Below are 20,464 nucleotides of genomic sequence, written 5' to 3'. Positions count from 1 at the left end.
AAAAGAAATAGAGCGAGCCAGAGCATTCCTTAAAGAGACACAGAACCACCCCAGCCCAAGCCTAGGGGCAAAAAAAAAAAAAAATCTCAATCGGAGAATCCAAAAGGGATAAAAAGGAGTTGGAGAGTGAAAGACCTGTCAATCAATCAATCCTCTTCAGTGGGCGGCATACCATACGATAGGTATATCTCTCTGTTTCTAACTTCTATGGACTCTGAATTTTGTTCACTGTTGTTTTGCCGCGAATTCTGTAACTTTGTCATTATTTTGTTTTATATACAGGTTTAGTAATGGCAGCTACAGCTACCTCAAGTTCTGTAGTGATGATGAACGTGCCTCAAACCCGTGCACCCCTTACTCCTCCTAAAGATGATACTCTCTCAAGGAAGAACCGGATAAACCTAATTCAGACTCGCCGTTTCCCTTTGATTCGATTCCACTCCAACCACCATCAATCTTGGAATTCCGTTTCCTCGAAAAGGTAATCAACCGTTTCGATCCATTTCTTGTTATGTGCTGTTGAGATTTTACACTTTGTTACGATTTCGAGGTATTTGATGATGATGAGTTTATGCTTATGAACATGTTTGCTTTGTTATCTTAAGAACAATCCTTTTCTTTTGTTTATGTATTTTTTAAGGTGGTCAAACGAGATTGCTACGGGTGGATCAGGCTCTCTTAGAAAGAAGAATAATGCTTGGAAACAATGTAGTTCGTTTCCCGGCGAGAGAGTGGTCGGGGCATCTTTTCCAGAACAATTTAAGTGCATGTCTTGCTCCCTTAACCGTCTTAGAAGCCGCTATAGCATCAAAGGATCTATACCAACTATACCGAGAGCCTTTGTTGATAAGTCTGCTTTTAATTTGTCTGGCCATTCACTTGATACTGCTTCTGTAAGTAAATTGCTCCCACACCGATTGTTGATGACCATCTGCCCTATTTTGAGGCATCAAAATGTTTTGTTTTTCTCTTCTAGTTGAATGAAGAAGGCTGTATTAAAAGGTCCAAAACTAGGAAAATAAAGCGTCTTATTGCTTGGAAAAATAGAGCTCATTAGTTTCATTGAGTATAATTTATAGAAAACATTTAAGATCCCCCCAGAGTGGCACAAAAAGAAAACAAAATGCTGCTGTGTCCCACATCAGCTGCCTCTAAAAAAAGAGGTCTTTGAGAATTTTTGCTTGTTGAGAACTTATCAGTTTTTTAGATTTTTTTTGGAAAAGAAAGTTGTAGAAAATATGTTTATCAATCCAAATAAAAAATAGTTTTTTTTTCTGGAAATTGTGTTTTCTATGACACATTTGATATTTCTATCCTCCTAGTGTTCTATGGTGGGTTAGGCTTGGACGATTGAGGATTTTAGGGCTTGGATTAAAGAGAAATGAAAGTACAGTTTGTGTATCGAATTGGGAATGAATATAAAGTGCTACTAGCTTCATTCTCTTAGATTCTCTGGCAATCACACCTAGAAAGAGGAAAAAACCTAAGCATCACAACCAGGATTCTTAGAAATCACACCGAAAAGTGATTGCATAGCACAATCATGGAAGCATAATTGCTGGAAATTTAATCCATAAATTCTTCTTCTTCATATTGAAATATTACATAGCTAATGCCTTTATAAAGAGTTCCTAATACTCTTACTCCATAAGGACGTGAACTCCTAAACAATAAAAAATAAAAATTACAATACCTATCAGGTTCATCTTGCATTAGTTCCTAGGAAAGAAAATGAAAATAAGACTTTGCATCAGGCACTTGGTTCAGTGGCTTTATTCTTTTATACTATATCTATTAAAATTCAGTGGCATATGTATAAGTTAATTGATAAGAATTTAAAGGTTAATCCATCAAAAAAAAAAAAGAAAGAAAGAAAAAGAAAGAGAAGAGGAGAAAAGCAAGCAATTCGAGCTGGCTTGGATTGGTACAAATCTATTTGGGGAAGTTCATGCCATGTTTAAGCTTACTGTAATTGTTCTTTAGATTAGCTCTTAGCCAACAATCATAAGCTTTCACCTGCTCAATTGGAGCATAGGTTTTGCTTGGTGCTCTTGCTGTTACTAGAGTGCATTCACTGTTATCTTAATGATTTGTTGTAGTCTTTTTACGCTAATGATGTATGCATGTTCTTCTGGATGGCTGATTGTTGTCTGCATAATTTCCAGGTGAAGCATGTTCATGTCCCATGTACATCGATGGGTCCTAATGAGCCACATGCAGCAAGTATAGGCTGCCCAGATGGTATTCTTGAGAGACAAGATTCTGATTTATTAGATTCGGAATTAGAAAGGGCAAGACTATTTGAGTTTTTGCACTCTGAACTTCCATGTCACCCAAAGTTGCACAGAGGGCAACTGAAAAATGGACTCCGTTATCTTATTCTACCAAATAAAGTTCCACCAAACAGGTATAGTTCATGCACTCCTGTCTGGTTTATGCTTTTCATTGTGTTTGCAAGGCATGCCACTTTAAGATTTCTAAATACTTATGGTTGTTTTAAAAGATGGTGACTGCATGATAGTAGATGCTTGATCTATAGTTCATTCAAAAAACTTATATTCACTTCTTATAGCAGCATAAAGTATCATTAGACATTCCATTACATTTTATTTACCGTATGTCCTTATGAAATGATGTGTGAGAGGATCTGATGGTGACATTTGGGGCATGATTCAGAGGCGAACTCCTCAACACATCAAGGAAAAGATAAACCATAAATAAAAATTCATAATAAATAAAATAACTTAGTGCTCTTCCTCATAAGCATTGAACAATAAGCATCTTTTTTATAAAAATAACTCTTCCATAACATTAATTTAGGAAATAATCTTCTATCAGTGTCATATTAAAGATTATTTTCCATATCAATAGGTAATTCCAAGGCTTTGTGCTTTTTGAGGAATTGGTTTGCTCCATGTATGCTTGACCATAGATGCTTGTCTAAAGTTCTCCATATGTTCATTCTCCTGTGGCACATGATGCTGACATCTAACTTATTGTCCGAACCTTTTCTTCAAATTAGATGTGATTGGCGTTTGGTGTTTTACTTGTGGAAATCTAATGGATTAAAAATGTGAAATATGTTACCATGTCCAACAAAAACTTATACTATAGCTATACATTAACTTCATTATCTCACAAGGGCAAAGCTAACGTTACAAGGAGCGTAAGGTAAAGCATATTGAATTCATGACTATGTTGAAGTATATAGTAGTTACAGCGTTATGATACTATATTAGTTCAGTGAATTTCACTTTAGCTTACCAAATGATATTGGAACTTATTACTGAATATTAGATTCTTGTTGCACAAAAGATGTGTAGTAGGGACTTTTTTCCCCTCGCATTCTAAATCTAGAGAGGCTTGAAATCTTTTCTTGTTGTTCATACCCCAAGTTTTTTTTCTTTTTGGTTTCCATCTAGTGAGTTATATATAGAAAGAGAGGATACTATCCATAATTGAGGCTTTTAATTTAGAAGGTGATACTTGGTGTGGTCAATACTCACTGTTTGTTCTCTCATATACAAAACTAATTTTCAATTTGTTAGGTTTGAGGCACACATGGAAGTTCATGCAGGATCAATAGATGAGGAAGATGATGAGCAAGGAATCGCACATATGATTGAACATGTTGCATTCCTTGGAAGTAAGAAACGCGAGAAACTTCTTGGAACAGGTGCTCGATCTAATGCTTACACTGATTTCCACCATACAGTTTTCCACATTCATTCACCAACTAGTACAAAGGTTTGTCACATTTCTCAAATTTTGCTTACACTAACACTTGATTTAATTAATGGTTTTGATTTGGGTTCTTGACACTTTTGAAGTTCCAGTTGTTTCCCTTCACTCTGTCTTGTGTTTTTCACATGATATATATTTTTTTATCTGTTTTTTTTCCTTGCAGCACTATGCTAACTTTTGATAGGTTCAAGAAAGTAAACAACTAGAGTTTGAAGATAAATAATTCTATGCCATGATGGATTAATATGAAAAAATAAAATCCATCTAGAGATTCAATCTGCTTATATAGCGCAAAAAGAAAAAGAAAAGTTAAAATGATATAAGGCACTGACTACAAATGCAAAGATGGTTTATACCAGAGTTGATATCTTATATACACTACAAAGCAAGGATTACAACTACAAAACAAGGAATATATGCGTGCATGAGACACTGCACAACAGTCATGTATACATACAAGAAATTTTAACAGCAAGCACAAACTTGTGCGTGCATTTGCAGATTTGCTTCATCTGATTCTTACCGAGTTGCTCTGTTAATATATTTTGCATCTGCTGGAATGAAAAAGGACTTCAGAACATGCACCCAATGTATCAAACGAAAGTTATTTTTGCACATTGAAAACAACTCTAAATCTTATTGTTCAATTTATCCTTTGCATGGCATAGCGCGCATTAAGCATTTGATGAAGTTACAAAAGCAAACAAAAAATGTACTTTGGATAAGTTTCATTAATTTTGTGGTATGCTTGAATTCTAGTGGAGTTGCAAAGAGTTATGTAGACCCAATATGCATACATGTGATGCTATAAAAATTAGTATCCACACAACATGTTGAGAGGATTAAGGAGATATATTAGCATGTCTTGTGATACAATATCTTCCTATGTGCCTATTGTAATTGTATTCTTGTAGCATAAACTACCTTATCTTTATGTCTTGGTTTCTTTTGCTTGCTTCTTAAACTAGTACTTTTTTACTAAATTCCAACATTTGATATTTATTGATGCAAATGGTGCTTACCAGGATGCTGCTGGAGATCTACTCCCCTCTGTGCTGGATGCCTTGAATGAGGTACAGATAAAGAAATTGCTCGTGTATTTGAGATGCTTCCCTTAGTTTGGTAAAAATATATTTGTCAAGATGACAAATGTTTGCTATCATGATGGCTTGTGGAATAAAGATGTGATGATTTGTGTTTTTATTTAACGTGTTTGTTTCATTGAACAGATAGCTTTCCACCCAAGTTTCCTTGCTTCTCGGGTTGAAAAGGAAAGGCGCGCTATACTTTCAGAACTACAAATGATGAATACTATAGAATATCGTGTTGACTGCCAGGTACAGACTCAATGGTGCCTATATGTTGAACTAGTTAATGTTTGAATATTTCTGCTTATTATTGATGTTTGATGATTTTATTTTAAATGTAGCTGTTACAACATCTACATTCAGAAAACAAGCTTAGCAAAAGGTTCCCAATTGGACTGGAAGAGCAGATTAAGAAGTGGGATGCAGATAAAATTAGGAAATTTCATGAGCGTTGGTACTTCCCGGCAAATGCAACTCTATACATTGTTGGCGACATTGATAACATTTCAAAGACAGTTCACCAGATTGAAGTACGCCCAAAACTTTGTTGATCGTAATTTTTAGTAGTTAAATAGTGTCTGGCTTAGTAACTTAGGTATCTTTCTTGAAAAAAGGACTATAATTACTTCTTGCTATGCAGAATGTCTTTGGACAAACTGGTCTGGAAACTGAGACAGTTTCTGCTCCTTCTCCAAGTGCATTTGGTGCAATGGCTAGTTTTCTTGTTCCTAAACTCTCAGTTGGGCTCCCTGGAAGTTCATCCCGTGAAAAATCATCTAGATCTCTTGACCAATCTAAAATCATTAAAAAGGAAAGGCATGTGGTTCGTCCTCCTGTGGAGCATTATTGGTCTCTCCCTGGAAGCAATGCAAATTTGAAGCCACCACAGATATTTCAGCACGAGTTTCTTCAGAATTTCTCAATTAATATGTTCTGCAAGGTATGAACAATAAGAGTAGCGCCATCATTATGCAGTGTGCTGGTTTTTGTGCTGATGTTCTCATTTTATTTTATCCTCCTATTTATAGGGGTGATGATTACTTTTGCTTACATCTCACCACATTCTAACTTCAGTAAAAAGCATCATTTTATCTGCATAATACTGTTTCTGCCATCATGCACAAATTGTGATGCCAAACAGTAAAATTGAAGAGTTGTTGGCTGTAGAGAATCTAGTCCAAATTAATACTCGAGATTCTAGTGACTGGGAAAGGGAATCTTGGCAGATAGTGAATCTATTGAGTTGTGTTTCTTTTTTGTTGTTTAATATATATTACCTTTGATGTTAGAAGAATGGCCAGACTTTTAACAAGGAAGGACTTCATTTGCATTGATTTGATGCTTTACTCGAGACAGTGCTATGACTGGATCAATTTTTCATCATTTAAGAAACTCATTCGACTGTATGTTTTGATTTGAAGTTTTAATATTAGGCTTGTTAAGTTGAATCTTAGGTCCCCTTTTTAAGTTTTAACATTTCATTTGGAATGTTTTTGAAGGAATGAATTGAATTCTACAAAATGGCAGTCTGAGTTGAAATAAAGACTTTCCATGTTACTTTTAATAGATTAGAAACAAAAAAAAAGAAAAAAAAAAGTGTATGTTCTGAATTTTGTAATAGGCCACTTTAAGTCAACTCATGAGTAACTAATCACATGAAAGTCAATTCAAATTGATTCTCATGGGAACTCTTTTTGCAATTTGTTTCATGATTTTGATTCCAAGCTGGGTTTTGTAAAAATACTTACCCCAACAGACAATTGCTGACCTATAAAGAACAAAGTTCACTGTGAACATGTATAAAATCTTCAACACCAAAAGATATATAATCTTTGAATTTTTTTTTCAAGGTCTTACAGCCTGAGTTTGTTTCATGAGTTTTTCTTTTCAGTAGCAAATGGCATCACTCTTGAAATTTGTCTCTTGATGGTTTCTAACTCCCCTTTGATAACCCAAGTATATATGTATTAGTGTTGTGGAATTGCCACTTATTGTTGATTTCTTACTTTTGAATGGCGAGACCCCCCTGAAGCACTGACACTAGCAAGGCACGCCATGGATTTATGGCTGTTATAGAGAACTACCTGTCAACTCCTCACAGGGGACACAAACTCAAGATTCTATTCATTCATACACGTGTCATATTTCAAACTGATGCATGATATATGGATAACGTTCTCTGTAATGCTGTTTGAAAGGGTAGTATTGTTTTCACATCTTAGGCAAAGGAAAAAAATAATTGGTTACTAATTACCTAGTCTTCCCATGCTATTGTTTCTGTAACCCTTAACCGCTTTTCATGGTATGCTGTGTTGAAGAACATTTTTGTGTTCCCATAAACATAAAAACATGAATATTTTCTCTGGTTTCCTTAATATAATCTAAGAGCTTCCCCAAATCTGGTTTGTCTTAAACACTTACAGATAAATGCATTAAATTCTTTATCTGCATGAAGAAATGTTTCTCCTGATAGTCGTGCCTAGTATTTTATGTTCTACATACAGAAATATTAGCCTTTGGAAAGTGGGTTTAATTCCTTGTTTTTTTTTCGGTTTGGGATTGACATCATTCTGTGGATTTTTCTGCAGATTCCGGTGAGCAAGGTCCAAACATATGGTGACTTGCGTAATGTTTTGATGAAGAGAATTTTTCTATCTGCACTGCACTTCCGGATTAATACAAGATACAAGGTTTGTGCTTGTTATATTATATTTTAAGCCTTTTGTTGTGCTTGTTTCTTCTGTTTCCTATCCTATTCTTTGCCATTTAATCTATGATTGGTTTGGCCTTTAATTAATTTCTCCATAAATATCAGTTTTAATTTATTTTGTCGCGTTATTTCCTTGTTTGTTTGGGCACTGCCTTTTAACGGCTTTTAAATGGGAGTTTAAAAATTGAAAATGAGTTTGGCTCCTTGCAAACACAGATTATGAATGGTGATGGTTTTATTGTTGACAATGCTTAAAGTTCTGATTATTGATCATGAATTTAGCTATACTTTCGCCTCAATGGGCAGCATGAAAGTCTCTGCAAATTTATCAATTAAAATTTGAACCCCAAAAAAAAGATGGAAGTTGGCAAATTGTCTATACCAGGCTGAATTCTGTTCATATAGGTCCACATCACCTAGTTTGATTAGCCCTCCAAAAGTTTTTTTTTTAATTTTTCAAAATTTTCAGAGTTCAAATCCACCATTCACTTCAGTTGAATTGGATCATAGTGATTCTGGAAGGGAAGGATGCACTGTCACAACTCTTACAGTAACTGCAGAACCCAAGAATTGGCAAAATGCAATTAAAGTTGCTGTTCAAGAGGTTCGTATCTTTCTGTTCATACTGTCCTCACGCTTCATTATATAGCTAATGCAATTTCATTTAATATTTTTTTTCTATTTCCATTCTTCTTTTTGTTCCCCTTATTTGCTAAATGCAGAACCGGCATTCTTTTGTTTGATAAGATTACATTAACAGATGCAACTATTAATAGTAGTCTTCAGTACGGAATGCATCTATTTGTGTATGTAAAAGATTCTAGAGACAGAAAGCACCGTGTCTTATTTGATACTGCTACTGATTCTCTTCAATTACATCCAGATCCCTTTCCTTTTCTTATTATTCGTTACAATATTTTATAGATTATGTTTAATGCAGGTTCGAAGGCTTAAAGAATTTGGTGTCACAAAAGGTGAATTAAATCGCTACATGGATGCTCTTCTAAAAGATAGCGAACATCTGGCAGCCATGATTGATAACGTGTCATCTGTTGATAATTTGGAATTTATTATGGAGAGTGATGCTCTTGGTCATACTGTGATGGATCAGAGACAGGGACATGAGAGTTTGTTTGCTGTTGCTGGAACAGTCACACTTGAAGAAGTAATTTTCACCCATAGTGACCCAACTATTATTGCCTGTTGTGCCACACAAGTAACATGAGTGTGCTCATAATCCAGGAAGCCATAACTTCATTCATTGTCATAAGAGCTTATATTTTTTGTTGACTCTTACTGTCATTTTTTATCCCTGCATCTTTTCAGCATGTAGCTTGAAATTGCTTTAGAACCACCATGCTATTATTGGTAAAGTGATTGATATGGAGCCATAGTTGGTATTGTGCCAAAATCCAATTTACTCGATAATTTTTCTAATGGTTTGATGCTTCACAAATTTTCCATTACCATTTATCAGATGCCTTGATTTCTCTTCTTCAACTTGAATTTGCATGTTGATGGGGTTTTCTAGGAGAAATATTTGTGGTTATGTTTGTTCTGAATGTGATATTTTCCTTTGGGTAGTAGATGCTTATTGAATGTAATGCTTGTTTGCATAGACTAGTGTGCTTTCTGAAGTTTTTGAAGTTGATAATGAGAATTGTTTTTTTATATACTCTTTTGTTTGTGAAATTTATTTTTTTTCATTACTTTTTCTAATTATCCTCTCTCTCTCATAGGTCAATTCTATTGGTGCCAAGTTATTAGAATTTATCTCTGATTTTGGAAAACCGACGGCACCAATTCCTGCAGCAATTGTTGCATGTGTTCCTTCAAAAGTGTATTTTGATGGATTGGGTGAAACTGAGTTCAAGATATCATCAAGTGAGATTATAGCTGCCATAAAATCAGGATTGGAGGAAGCAATTGAGGCTGAGCCAGAGGTGTCCCCATGGAACTTAGCATGCTTTATTCTTTCAACTATTATTTGTTTTTGGATTTTTATACATAAAGCCACTATTGAAATAAACTTCATTGGCAAGTTCTATTATTTGATTTTATGTGCAGCTTGAAGTGCCAAAGGAACTGCTAACTTCAACACAGTTAGAGGAGCTACGATTACGACTCAAGCCGTCCTTTGTCCCTTTAGTTCCAGATGCAGATTACACGAAATTGCACGACCCAGAAACGGGCATCACTCAGTGTCGTCTTTCAAATGGAATTGCTGTAAATTACAAGGTATCCTTGTGCATGTTTTTATTCAGTTGGTTGCTCCGTTAGGCTGATATGTTTTGATGTTTCTGTAATATGCAATTGGAATTGGGTTCCTATTGTGTTTCCAATTCCTAGCAATTATACAGTTAATCCCTAATAGCCATCTGTTGTTGTAGTGTAACAGTGTTTGTGGTATTTCATTTTGAAGACATGTTGTATTTCGAGTTTACTCTTCACTGCAAAGCAAAACAATATTTCTTGTCTGCTCCATTTTTCATCCTTATGTTTTGCAACTTGATGGAAGTATGATGATAAAAAACCTGATGGATATATAATGAGAATATGCTTAAATATATCACCAACAAATTCATTTGTAGTTTAAGCCCATGCTGTTGTACAGATATCCAAAAGTGAATCCCGAGGAGGTGTCATGCGGCTCATTGTGGGTGGGGGCCGAGCAGCTGAAAGTTCCGAGTCAAAAGGAGCAGTTGTTGTGGGTGTTCGAACTCTCAGTGAGGGTGGTCGTGTTGGCAACTTTTCAAGAGAACAGGTTAGTGTAGTATTATATGTTATGTTTCTTTTTAAAATCAAATATTACAAAGTTCTCCATTGTGCTGTTTAGGCTATTAATTCTGAAATGAATTATGAATGTAAATATCATTATTGCTAGTGGTGCTTTTCATTGATTTTCTATGATTAAAATTTTCAATTTTCATCCGAAAGATCTGCTGTACAAAACTCAGTTTAAATGGTAGCACAGGCTGGTTGTTTGAGACTTGGGGAAAGCTTGGACAATCTTTTTGCCAAAGGAAATTGAACAGTTATGGTCCTATTAGATTACGGACTTGGAATGGAGAATTTGGAGACAGCCTACCCTTTATTGTTTTTGATGTAGAGCGTGCACTTACAAGAGTTGAACACATACCTTTATTGTTGCAAAATTCCTCTAGACTTTTACATTGTAAAAGAGAAAAAAATTGAAACGGTGATGTGTGTATGAAATATGAACAGCTATGTGGAGAGATTGGGAAAATCATCAGGAAACTATGTAGCTGTTTAGATAGACATTTCAAGAAGATTATCCAAACCATAGAAAATAAAAAAATGAATGGTTGGGATTTAGAAACAACTGAACTTCAGGTGACAATGTTGCTCAGAGATGTTATCAGGTTACATATATACTCTATTTTCTAGAGAACAGATTTTTTTGAATTTTGGCGATCATTTTTATCAGTAAATTAGCTTTGATGAGGAATCATTTGCAGATGAGGTTTTGTTGCAGTTGTATATTTAATGATGAAGAATTTGGAGGGAAAACATATATTTAACGTGAATTGTGGATATAATATGCTTGCATTTAAGAAAATTAGAGTTTGTAAATTGGGGACAACAGACTAGGAAAGTTCATTATGAGTTTGAGAAATTAATATTCTAAAGATAGAATTGTGGTCAAAATCTTAATTTATTAGGTTTGAATGTGTAATGCATGATGGGTTTTCAATTTATAGAAATGCCACAACATTATGTTAAGTCAATTGCAAGTTTACATGCAATCATATTTTTTATGCATGTTGGGAAGTTTTCTCAGCTATTTATTTTATCCTTGTAACGGTGCAATATGCTTCTCCAGGTAGAACTTTTTTGTGTGAATCACCTGATAAATTGCTCTTTGGAGTCAACTGAGGAATTTATTTGTATGGAGTTCCGCTTTACTCTGCGAGACAATGGGATGCAAGCAGCATTTGAGTTACTTCATATGGTGCTTGAGGTAACCCAATCAACAACCAAAATATGCTAATCTGTAAATGTTTGGTGTTTCATTTTTAGGCATTGTTTGGTTGTTTTGGTTGCTTTTAATGGGTGCCACATTCTTGACTTCTGATACTGATATTTCGATACATGAAATTACTGAATCCCAGCATAGCGTTTGGCTGGATGATGCATTGGACAGAGCCAGGCAACTATACTTGTCATATTACCGGTCTATTCCCAAAAGCTTAGAACGTGCAACTGCTCACAAGCTCATGACAGCAATGTTGAATGGGGATGAGCGATTTATTGAGCCAACCCCACAATCATTACAAAATCTAACACTGAAATCCGTAGAGGATGCAGTGATGAATCAGTTTGTTGGTGGAAACATGGAGGTGTGTGATTATCTACTTGTTAACCCTGCATATCACATGTGGATACAAATATTTCATCATATAAAAATTGCATGCCTTAATTGTTCAGGTCAGTATTGTTGGGGATTTCTCGGAGGAGGAGGTTGAGTCTTGCATTATTGATTACCTGGGCACAGTTAGAGCAACAAGAGATTTTGATTGTGAACAAGAATTCAATCCTGTCATGTTTCGACCATCGCCATCTGATTTGCAGTTTCAACAAGTAAGGATCAAAACATTTTTTTTGACTTGAAAATTCTCACATTTGAGAATTAAAATGTCAGGAATCTTCCTGAAGATTATTGTTAGTAGGGTTGAAATGAGCTGAGCTTGCCAGCAACACTGCTTACTTAGCTTGTTTGTAAAACAAGGCTAGTTTTAGAATTAAGCCTGAACCAAACAAACATGGACTTGACCTGCTCAGCTTAAGAGCCTATCTATACAGATAAGAACCTCAATTCAGTCCTATCAATTCAGTCCTATGTTTTGACTTGTTGGAGATTAACAGCAAGTGAATTAAATAAGTTTTGTTGAGTTGCCCATGTCAGAGTTCCAAAATTGAGCTTGCAGAGGCTGGTCAATAAAACGTGCCAGTTGATGTGTGCTGAGCCTGTCCTTGAGCTGGCTTGTTGGAGCTCAATTTGAGCTTGAGCAAGTTTGAGCATTTAATCAATGTGACCGAGCTAGTCCTGCAAGCATGTAGTAATTGGCTCGGCTCGGCTCGGCTGAAGCCCTAACTTGTGCCAGATATCCTAGTTTGGTTTTTCTTTTTTAAGTTTATGGAAGTAACCTGTGTCATTTTATATTTATATGACAAGAGTTCCTAAAGTATGTCTCTTAAGTAGGTCTTTTTGAAGGATACTGATGAGAGAGCATGTGCATATATTGCTGGTCCTGCACCAAATCGTTGGGGTTTCACTGTTGATGGAAAAGACCTATTTGAGTCGATGAGTGGCATTTCAGTTACAGCTGGTGAGTTTTTGTTCTATAAGTAGAACTAATAAATTTGCTGCTTGTATTTTGATCCTTGGAAGCCGCCTTAAGAATTAGTAAATTTGCTTCTTGTAAGACTTCTCAAGAGTTGCAAGGGCATAATGGAATGAATTAAGAAATAAAAAAGGGAAGAACTGTGTTGCAAATGCTTGGATAAGTTGTTGTCAGGAAGGATGGGGATAGGAAAGTATTCCTTTATTCTTTGTGTTGTCATGCTTCAGGTGCTTTTAGGGGAGTTTCTTTAGCTGATATTCAGCGGAATTGGGCTGCTCATTGATGATATTCATTTCGCTTTATTATTTTGAAGGATTACTTATTCTCCATCAAGCTTTTGTAGTTTTTTTGCCATTAATACATTCTTCTCTTATTTAAAAAAAAATATATATTTGGGAAAAGTCCTTCATGTTTAACCCTTTATCACTTTTCTTGTAATCTTGTCCTGTATTCACCTGCTTATTTATTTTCCATCCTGAAATTTTGTCACTGAACAAGGATAGCTGAATAGCCTCACCAGGGTAGCTGTTTTTAAGATGGAATTGTTTTAATATCTCTTCTAAAACCTGTATGTAAAATTAATGGTCATATATAATCATGTAAATAGGATACCTGTCTTAGTTAATTCACTGCATTTTTAATACAATATTCAAGGACTTGCAAGAAATGTTGCTTACTTTCCAAAAGGCATGGATTGTACGGGTAACCAATCAGTTTGGTTTCCAATGTGTCTACTGAATTTTCATGTTGCATTTCTTTTGGATTGAAAACTGTTGATCTTGTCTGCTTACAGAAGATGGTGGTTGACAAGTTAATATAATATGGTATTATTCAGGTTTACCTACCTTTGAGAATATTGTCTGTCTCTCACTTCTGAACTGTTTACCTGTGTAGACAGTTGAAAGCAACTCTATTTTGCCCCCAATAAACTGAAGAGGCAGTGCTTGGGAACGCAGTTTCGTTTCCCAAAAATTTGATTTTTCTTTTACTTAAAATTATTTTTTTTTAAATATTTTCAGATTGTTTTATTGTGTTGATGTTAAAAATAATATTTTTAAAATAAAAAAAATATTTTGATGTATTTTCGAGTGAAAAGCACTTTGAACTGCAATCTCTACCATACTCTCAAACACCCAATCTCATTGCTGGCCAATGCTTTGCAGATGCACAGCCAAATTCTGACCCACAGCAAATAGACAGGAAGGATGTCCAGAAGGATAAGCAAGGAAAACTTCGCAGTCATCCTCTCTTTTTTGGCATAACAATGGGGCTACTGGCTGAGATCATAAATTCACGGTAATTTTTCTGACCAACAGTGCTTAGGAAGCATGTGCATCTATATGATATCATTGCATATTTTAGCAATTGACTATCATGCGTTCATTAACCAGTGATATTCTTTGTTTCTTGCACCTTGTGAAAGCATTCATCTAGAATTGTACCCGAGGGCATTTAGTCTAGTTGTATTGTACTCTGCAAAACAGCTTCTCCCTAGGGATGAGGGGGCCTTGCTACCCTAAACTCAAACAAGTAGAGAAGCGTGTATTCATTTAATGCTAAAAATGTATTTTGGAAAGTTATTAAAGTTTTTACTATTGTACCATGGATGCTCTGTGCATTTTACGCTTTGTCAACACTCCTTTCAAATCTTGAGCACAGATTAATAATTTTCTGAAGGAGCCTTTCTTGAAGCAAGATGGGACAGTAATCTTTTAGTTTTGAATTATGCAGCCTGAATCTGTATTATTTGTAGCTACCATAGCTATGAATTTTTTTTTTCTTTCTGCAATATCTCTATTTTGTGCAGGCTTTTTACGACAGTCAGGGATTCTCTTGGGTTGACATATGATGTATCGTTTGAGTTAAGCCTGTTTGATAGGCTTAAGCTTGGATGGTATGTGGTATCAGTAACATCAACTCCAGGCAAGGTGGGGTTCATTTCCCTATATTTTCATCTAATAATCTATTTGTCTGTTCTGACTTATTCACTAGCTTTTGCTCTATTGACATGCAGGTACATAAAGCGGTTGATGCATGCAAAAGTGTTCTTAGAGGGTTGCATAGCAACAAGGTTGCCCAGAGAGAGTTAGACAGGGTTAGATATTATACAACTACTTGAATAATCTTTTTGTTTTCTGTGATTGACAGCATTTAACTTGGGACATAGGATTCCAATCCATTGAAGCAAACATGTTTAATGGAAATGATGAAAAACTCTTCTGATGTTCGTTGTTGTTACCCTTGACAGCTTTTGCTTTAATTAACTTGTCAGCTGGGTTTTATTTTTCCTTCTTTTGTCTTATTAGGGAATATCTAATTGTATAATGCGGTGGGGTTATCTTTTATATATGCTTGTATCTTATGTTTTCATGGATGTATACATTTCTTTTTAACACTTTGCAATTACAGGCAAAACGTACACTGCTAATGAGACATGAAACTGAGATTAAGTCCAATGCCTATTGGCTTGGATTGCTTGCTCATTTGCAAGCCTCTTCTGTTCCGAGAAAGGTGAAAAAGAATATCTTTTAAGCTTAATTTTCCATCCTTCAGTTCTAGTCTTCTAACTAGAGAGTATCGACTGCATATGACCTGTTCTATTCGGTTTTGGGGTTCAGGACGTCTCATGCATTAAAGATCTCACTTCACTATATGAAGCAGCAACTATTGAGGACATATACGTTGCATATGAACAGTTGAAAGTAGATGAGGATTCTCTGTATTCATGCATTGGGGTTGCTGGGGCACAAGCTGGAGAGGAGATTAATGGTAAGTAACCGTAGTCCACCGTCAAATGTTTCCTCATATCTAAAGTGTATTAGCACATTAATTCATATTTTAGCTGTCATCTCATTTTTCTTGGACATTCTGCATGAAGAACATCATGTCTTATTTTTCCATTTCATTTTTGGCTTTTCGGTGGGCATATTTTCTATTAAATGCTTGCATCTGTCTCCTTTTCTTTTCCTTTTTCTCCTAACACCTTTTGCTTCAATTATTTAAGATCTTTTCTTAAATTGTTCTCCCATCTGATTAACTCATACTTTGCAGCTTTAGAAGAGGAAGAAACGGATGATGATTTTCAGGGAGTGATACCTGTGGGACGTGGTTTGTCTACAATGACACGGCCAACTACTTGATCTTCCTGGATCTAACATGATTGACAGCAGTGAAATCATTTTCACTTAGTGTTGGAAGGTATGTTTCATATTGGCATTAAATCTTATATGAATTATTTTTATACAACAAGGCCTGTTGCAAACAGATATAGCTAGTTACTTCTCTACATGGCTTTGGCATATGCAATGAAATTAATAATTTCAAAGATCTGCCTGGAAATTCCTTAAAACATGCCAAGGCAGATGCACATGTGTCATAATTGAGATTTTTCATTGATTGAAATGGGAGATAAGAACCTTTTGAGGTCCTCCCCCCCCCCCCCCCCCCCCCCCAGAGTCCTGAAATATGATTCTCCTTGTGTGGAGTATGTGGGTTGATGTTGATCCACTTTGTTATTGACCACCAGCTCTCTTTACTAGAAGATCATGTATTAAGGGTTTTCATTTCTGTTAATCATTAGGTCATATGTTAGAATTAGTGGAGCAAAGTTGGATGTAAGGGTTCTGATTCATTTCTGTCACAGGAGCTGGCAAAAAAGTTTGGATTTCTAGATGGTGGTTCACCATTATCAGGACTCTTTCTGAGCCACACCTATCTACCTGCCACCTACATATACTGTGATCTGTAGCTCACTTGCACCCATTCCCACTCACCTTTTCACATCCACTTAACATATGCATCATGTTCAAGTCCCAGTAACGGAGATGATCTTTATGAGAATCAAATGGTAAAGGTAGGGCTAGCTCTAGCATGAAATAAAATTGACAATGAGAAAGAGAGTTGATTAGGATCTGAGCTGGAGAGTGAGGGGAAGGATGTCAGGAGAGGGAGGAGGGTTTGTACCACTCTGCACGCCTGCTTGATGGAGTTTCAAGTTCTCTTCATATTGCCCATGCAGTTTATTTAAACAGTATTAGAATTTCCAACATCAGAGGTCCATGGTTCAATAAAAGAATAGGATGCTGTATTTCTTATTTCCTGCATGTTAACAAGAAGTCGAATAATTTCTGCAGGACTGCGGGAAGCTCTCCACCTGCTTCGAAGGTCACATGTCTGCCTATCAACAATCGGGGCTGTCCCATAAAGCTTCACCTTAGAATTCAGCAAAGTCCAAGTCGTGGAACCCGCACATCAAAGTGGTCAAATATATATCAAATCAAATGCCCAGCAAAAGCAGTTGTGGAATTCCTCTAGCTGATAAGGTTATTTTGATTACTAACAACTTAAATAATTGGGATACCAGAAGTTGGACAGATAGTGTAGATGTGTACAGCTGCTGTTCTTGGTCATTGGCCACTTGAATCTATGATAGTTTACAGCATACAGCAGTGCCAATTATTTCTGTAAATCCACAAATTGTGTGCACTTGATGGTATTTATAGACTGCATTAGAGAAATAAAAATCTTGGTGCTTTAGCTAACTTTTCTCATGTGTCTGCAAATCATGCACGCCATTTTTGTTTGCTGATGCAAGGGCATTTGACAGTAGAGGTTGGGTAGAATTTGGCTTTTTGATACTCTGAGCTCTTTGGGAGCAAACGGTGAAGATTACTTTTGGTATTTGTAGTCAACAACATTCATTCAATTCAGTGCCTGCAATAGATCTATGTCTTTTTCAATGGCGAAACCCTAGAAGACAGCTTAGAAAGAAAATGTGAGGAGGACGTACTGTGAATCAATTTCTTGTGTATCAAAGGGTAAAAATGTCTTCCTGATCATTTTGGTATGGTTTGAAGGGTTTTTAGGAGGCAGTGTTGTGGGTGATCGGGAGAGAACTCAACATGTTAGCTCGAGAAGAGTCTCAAGGAGAAGTCAGTCTTTGGTTATAATTCTTTTAATCATTATAAATTTCTTGTTTGGAATAAATGTTGAAAATTGCTCGATGGATAATATTCTCTAATCAACCCTTCCTTGTAAATAGTTTTTATTTATGAAAAAATATTTCAACCATTTGAAGGAGAAAGAGGTATTTTCAATGAAACTTTAGCAATTTGATGTTCTTAACAAACCCTTCGGCCAAAGCAATAACAATCATCATCTTCTTCAATGGTGTAATATATTTGGGGTACAAAAGAAAACTTGTGATATTTTGTTAAATATAGAGTAATTTTTTATTAAATATTTGAATTTTAAAACAACTCATGTAATCTTATCATATTTAAAAGAATTATAATTTATTTTAAATTATTATTGTTATTATCATTATAGATTGACAAAGTTTTCTGCTGCTGGTTATCCTATACTTTTCATTGGAAAGAACAGCAAAAGTCACCATCAAAACACATAAGCAAAATATATAGTTAGTTGATGACACTCACACAATCCACAACACAACAACGCAACAAAGCCTAAGATGATAAGATTACACATAGTGCACTTTCTTCCTCCCTCCCATCAATCCAAAACCAATCCATAAAAACACAATACCCATTATTTTGAAGCCATGAAAATTTATTGAATAATAAAAAAAAAATTAATGTTTTGAGTACTTCCTCCCTCCCATCAATCCAAAACCAATCTATAAAAACACAGTACCCATTATTTTGAAGCCACGAAAATTTATTGAATAATAAAAAAAAACTTTAATGTTTTGAGTATTTGAGTATAAGTTAAGCAAAAAACAATATCATACCACATACCAAACACTACTAGATTTATAAGAAAAACAGAAGCTCCCATAAAAAACTCACATTACCCTTCTATCATTTCTTTTAATTCCTCTGGCTCATGCATTTTTAAATTACATGGCACGTCGTTGGTGCATGACGCATTACATCACCACACCATCTTAATTTGCATGTCACCCTTTCTCTCTCATCCCCATTGCAAAATCATTGCTATATGACACACACACAACCCATCCATCCATTTACTCCTCCTCTATATATAGCTCATATGGTACTCACCTTCTCATCAAACACAAATATAAAGAAGAGGAAGAGTTTATATATATATATACACACGGTATCAGCTATGACAAAACTTATGAAGTCTTCAGTTCCTTTTTTGATGTGTTTTCTTGTTTTTTTCACACTTCTTATGTCAGGAGTGAGTGGTTATGGAGGAGGAATGGTGGGGGGGAGATCCGAGGTGAATGACGTGAAGACTAATAAGCAGGTACAGGAGCTGGGGAGGTTCTCCATGAAGGAGTTCAACAGCCACAGAAGCCTGTACTAGAAGGGTGGTGGAGTTGGAAAATTGATATTTTTTGAGGTGGTGGAAGCACAGAAGCAGATGGTTTCTGGGCTCAAGTATTATTTAAATATTATGGCCACCATACAGAATAGAGAGAAGAGAATATTTGATTTGGTAATTGTAGTCCAGCTTAGGCTTTGAACCATGAAGTTTCTTACCTTTGAGCCTTAAGCCAAATTGATGGTTAGAAAATGAGAATTGCCATTTAGGGTTTGATTGGTTTATGAAATCCAAACTAGGATAATTAAATTAAGTTTTAGCGGTTTTCTATGAATATGAGCTAAGAGTATGTACTCTCTTTTATTTTTGTTTTACGAGGTTATAATAACTATGTTTATTTATGTCAGAGCACATGCATAATCTTTATGAAATAAAAAAAAATATGTATGTCCTAATCTATAAATGGAACTTGGGAGGTTCTCTGTCGATCGTCTACTCTCCCTTAATTACTAATTAACCAACTTGTTGTAACCTGCTAGTTTTTCAGAGAATTTCCTTATGTTTTAAGCCACAATGCATGGTTAAATCTCCTGTTTAATTAACCATGCATAGTATAGATCAACAAATCATGTAACTATTATCAATTATTGCTTTAATACGGAAATAATGATGAAATAATGATTTGTTTTATGTGGATTTAACGCTAGCCAATTTAAAATCAAATATTTAATAAATAATAATTAAAATAACTTAATTAGAAGACTTCCATAAAAGTGAGAAAATCACATAAAAAATGTTTTAAAATTTGGGTTTTAACTCAAAATCTTTGAAGACATAAGTTGTCAATTGGTCTTGTTTTATTTGATATCAAAGACTTAAAAGATGAATACTGATTGATATGCAAACTACAATCTTACACTCCTTGATGGTATGTTGCCCGACCTATTTGCATGTGAGAGTACGGTCAAGTCCACATGATATTTTTCCATTCTAGTGGTGAAGGATAAGATGGATCTCTAAACGTGTTTGCTTTTTTCATCCAGCAACAAGGCTTGGAGAAAATCTAAAAAACAATCAACATGCTCATGGATGAATTGAGAGATTGAGATGTTGGATTCAGATTACATGAACAATTATAATATTATTTCTTTTTATTGAGTTTATAAGACTTTTCAATTCTTAAATTTGTAAATTAGCATCAGTATAGAAGGAAGATTTCAAAGTTGAGTAAATAAAAATGATAAAGTGAAAGAGATATGGTAAAGGAATTTGTGCCCCCTCCCTCCCTTTACTTGATGTTC

General features: G+C 35.3%; 1 protein-coding gene and 1 long non-coding RNA gene across 2 annotated transcripts; one reads left to right on the top strand and one right to left on the bottom strand.

Moving 5' to 3' along the window:
* LOC105107686 (uncharacterized) lies at positions 1-17,449 on the top strand. Its single transcript, XM_011001705.1, has 26 exons — positions 1-182; positions 283-481; positions 641-893; positions 2,166-2,407; positions 3,549-3,747; positions 4,770-4,817; positions 4,974-5,081; positions 5,174-5,362; positions 5,473-5,772; positions 7,421-7,522; positions 8,012-8,146; positions 8,483-8,707; positions 9,282-9,485; positions 9,610-9,780; positions 10,157-10,306; positions 11,387-11,524; positions 11,676-11,903; positions 11,992-12,144; positions 12,767-12,893; positions 14,072-14,204; positions 14,716-14,836; positions 14,923-15,003; positions 15,318-15,419; positions 15,527-15,677; positions 15,960-16,106; positions 17,042-17,449. The coding sequence occupies exons 2-25, from the start codon at positions 291-293 to the stop codon at positions 16,046-16,048; spliced, it is 3,840 nt and encodes a 1,279-aa protein (XP_011000007.1). The 5' UTR covers positions 1-182; positions 283-290; the 3' UTR covers positions 16,049-16,106; positions 17,042-17,449.
* On the bottom strand, positions 1,454-19,281 carry LOC105107687 (uncharacterized). The gene is made up of 3 exons (XR_838930.1): positions 18,879-19,281; positions 8,169-8,172; positions 1,454-1,465 (listed from the first exon to the last, which is right to left on the bottom strand). It is a non-coding gene; the product is annotated as an uncharacterized LOC105107687 (long non-coding RNA).
* Between the last annotated feature and the right edge of the window lie 1,183 nt (positions 19,282-20,464).

Source organism: Populus euphratica, unplaced genomic scaffold (genome assembly GCF_000495115.2).
Source record: "Populus euphratica unplaced genomic scaffold, PopEup_1.0 scaffold170.1, whole genome shotgun sequence".
NCBI lineage: Eukaryota > Viridiplantae > Streptophyta > Magnoliopsida > Malpighiales > Salicaceae > Populus > Populus euphratica.
Note: the sequence above shows the minus strand (reverse complement) of the source record. Positions and strands in the feature narration are given on the sequence as shown.

Bases quoted from the DNA above. Each gene is read 5' to 3' on its own strand.
- LOC105107686 (XM_011001705.1), top strand. From the start codon at position 291: ATGGCAGCTACAGCTACCTCAAGTTCTGTAGTGATGATGAACGTGCCT. The intron at 10,307-11,386 runs GTTAGTGTAGTA...ATGCTTCTCCAG, and splicing joins GCAACTTTTCAAGAGAACAG to GTAGAACTTTTTTGTGTGAA. The intron at 12,894-14,071 runs GTGAGTTTTTGT...AATGCTTTGCAG, and splicing joins TGGCATTTCAGTTACAGCTG to ATGCACAGCCAAATTCTGAC.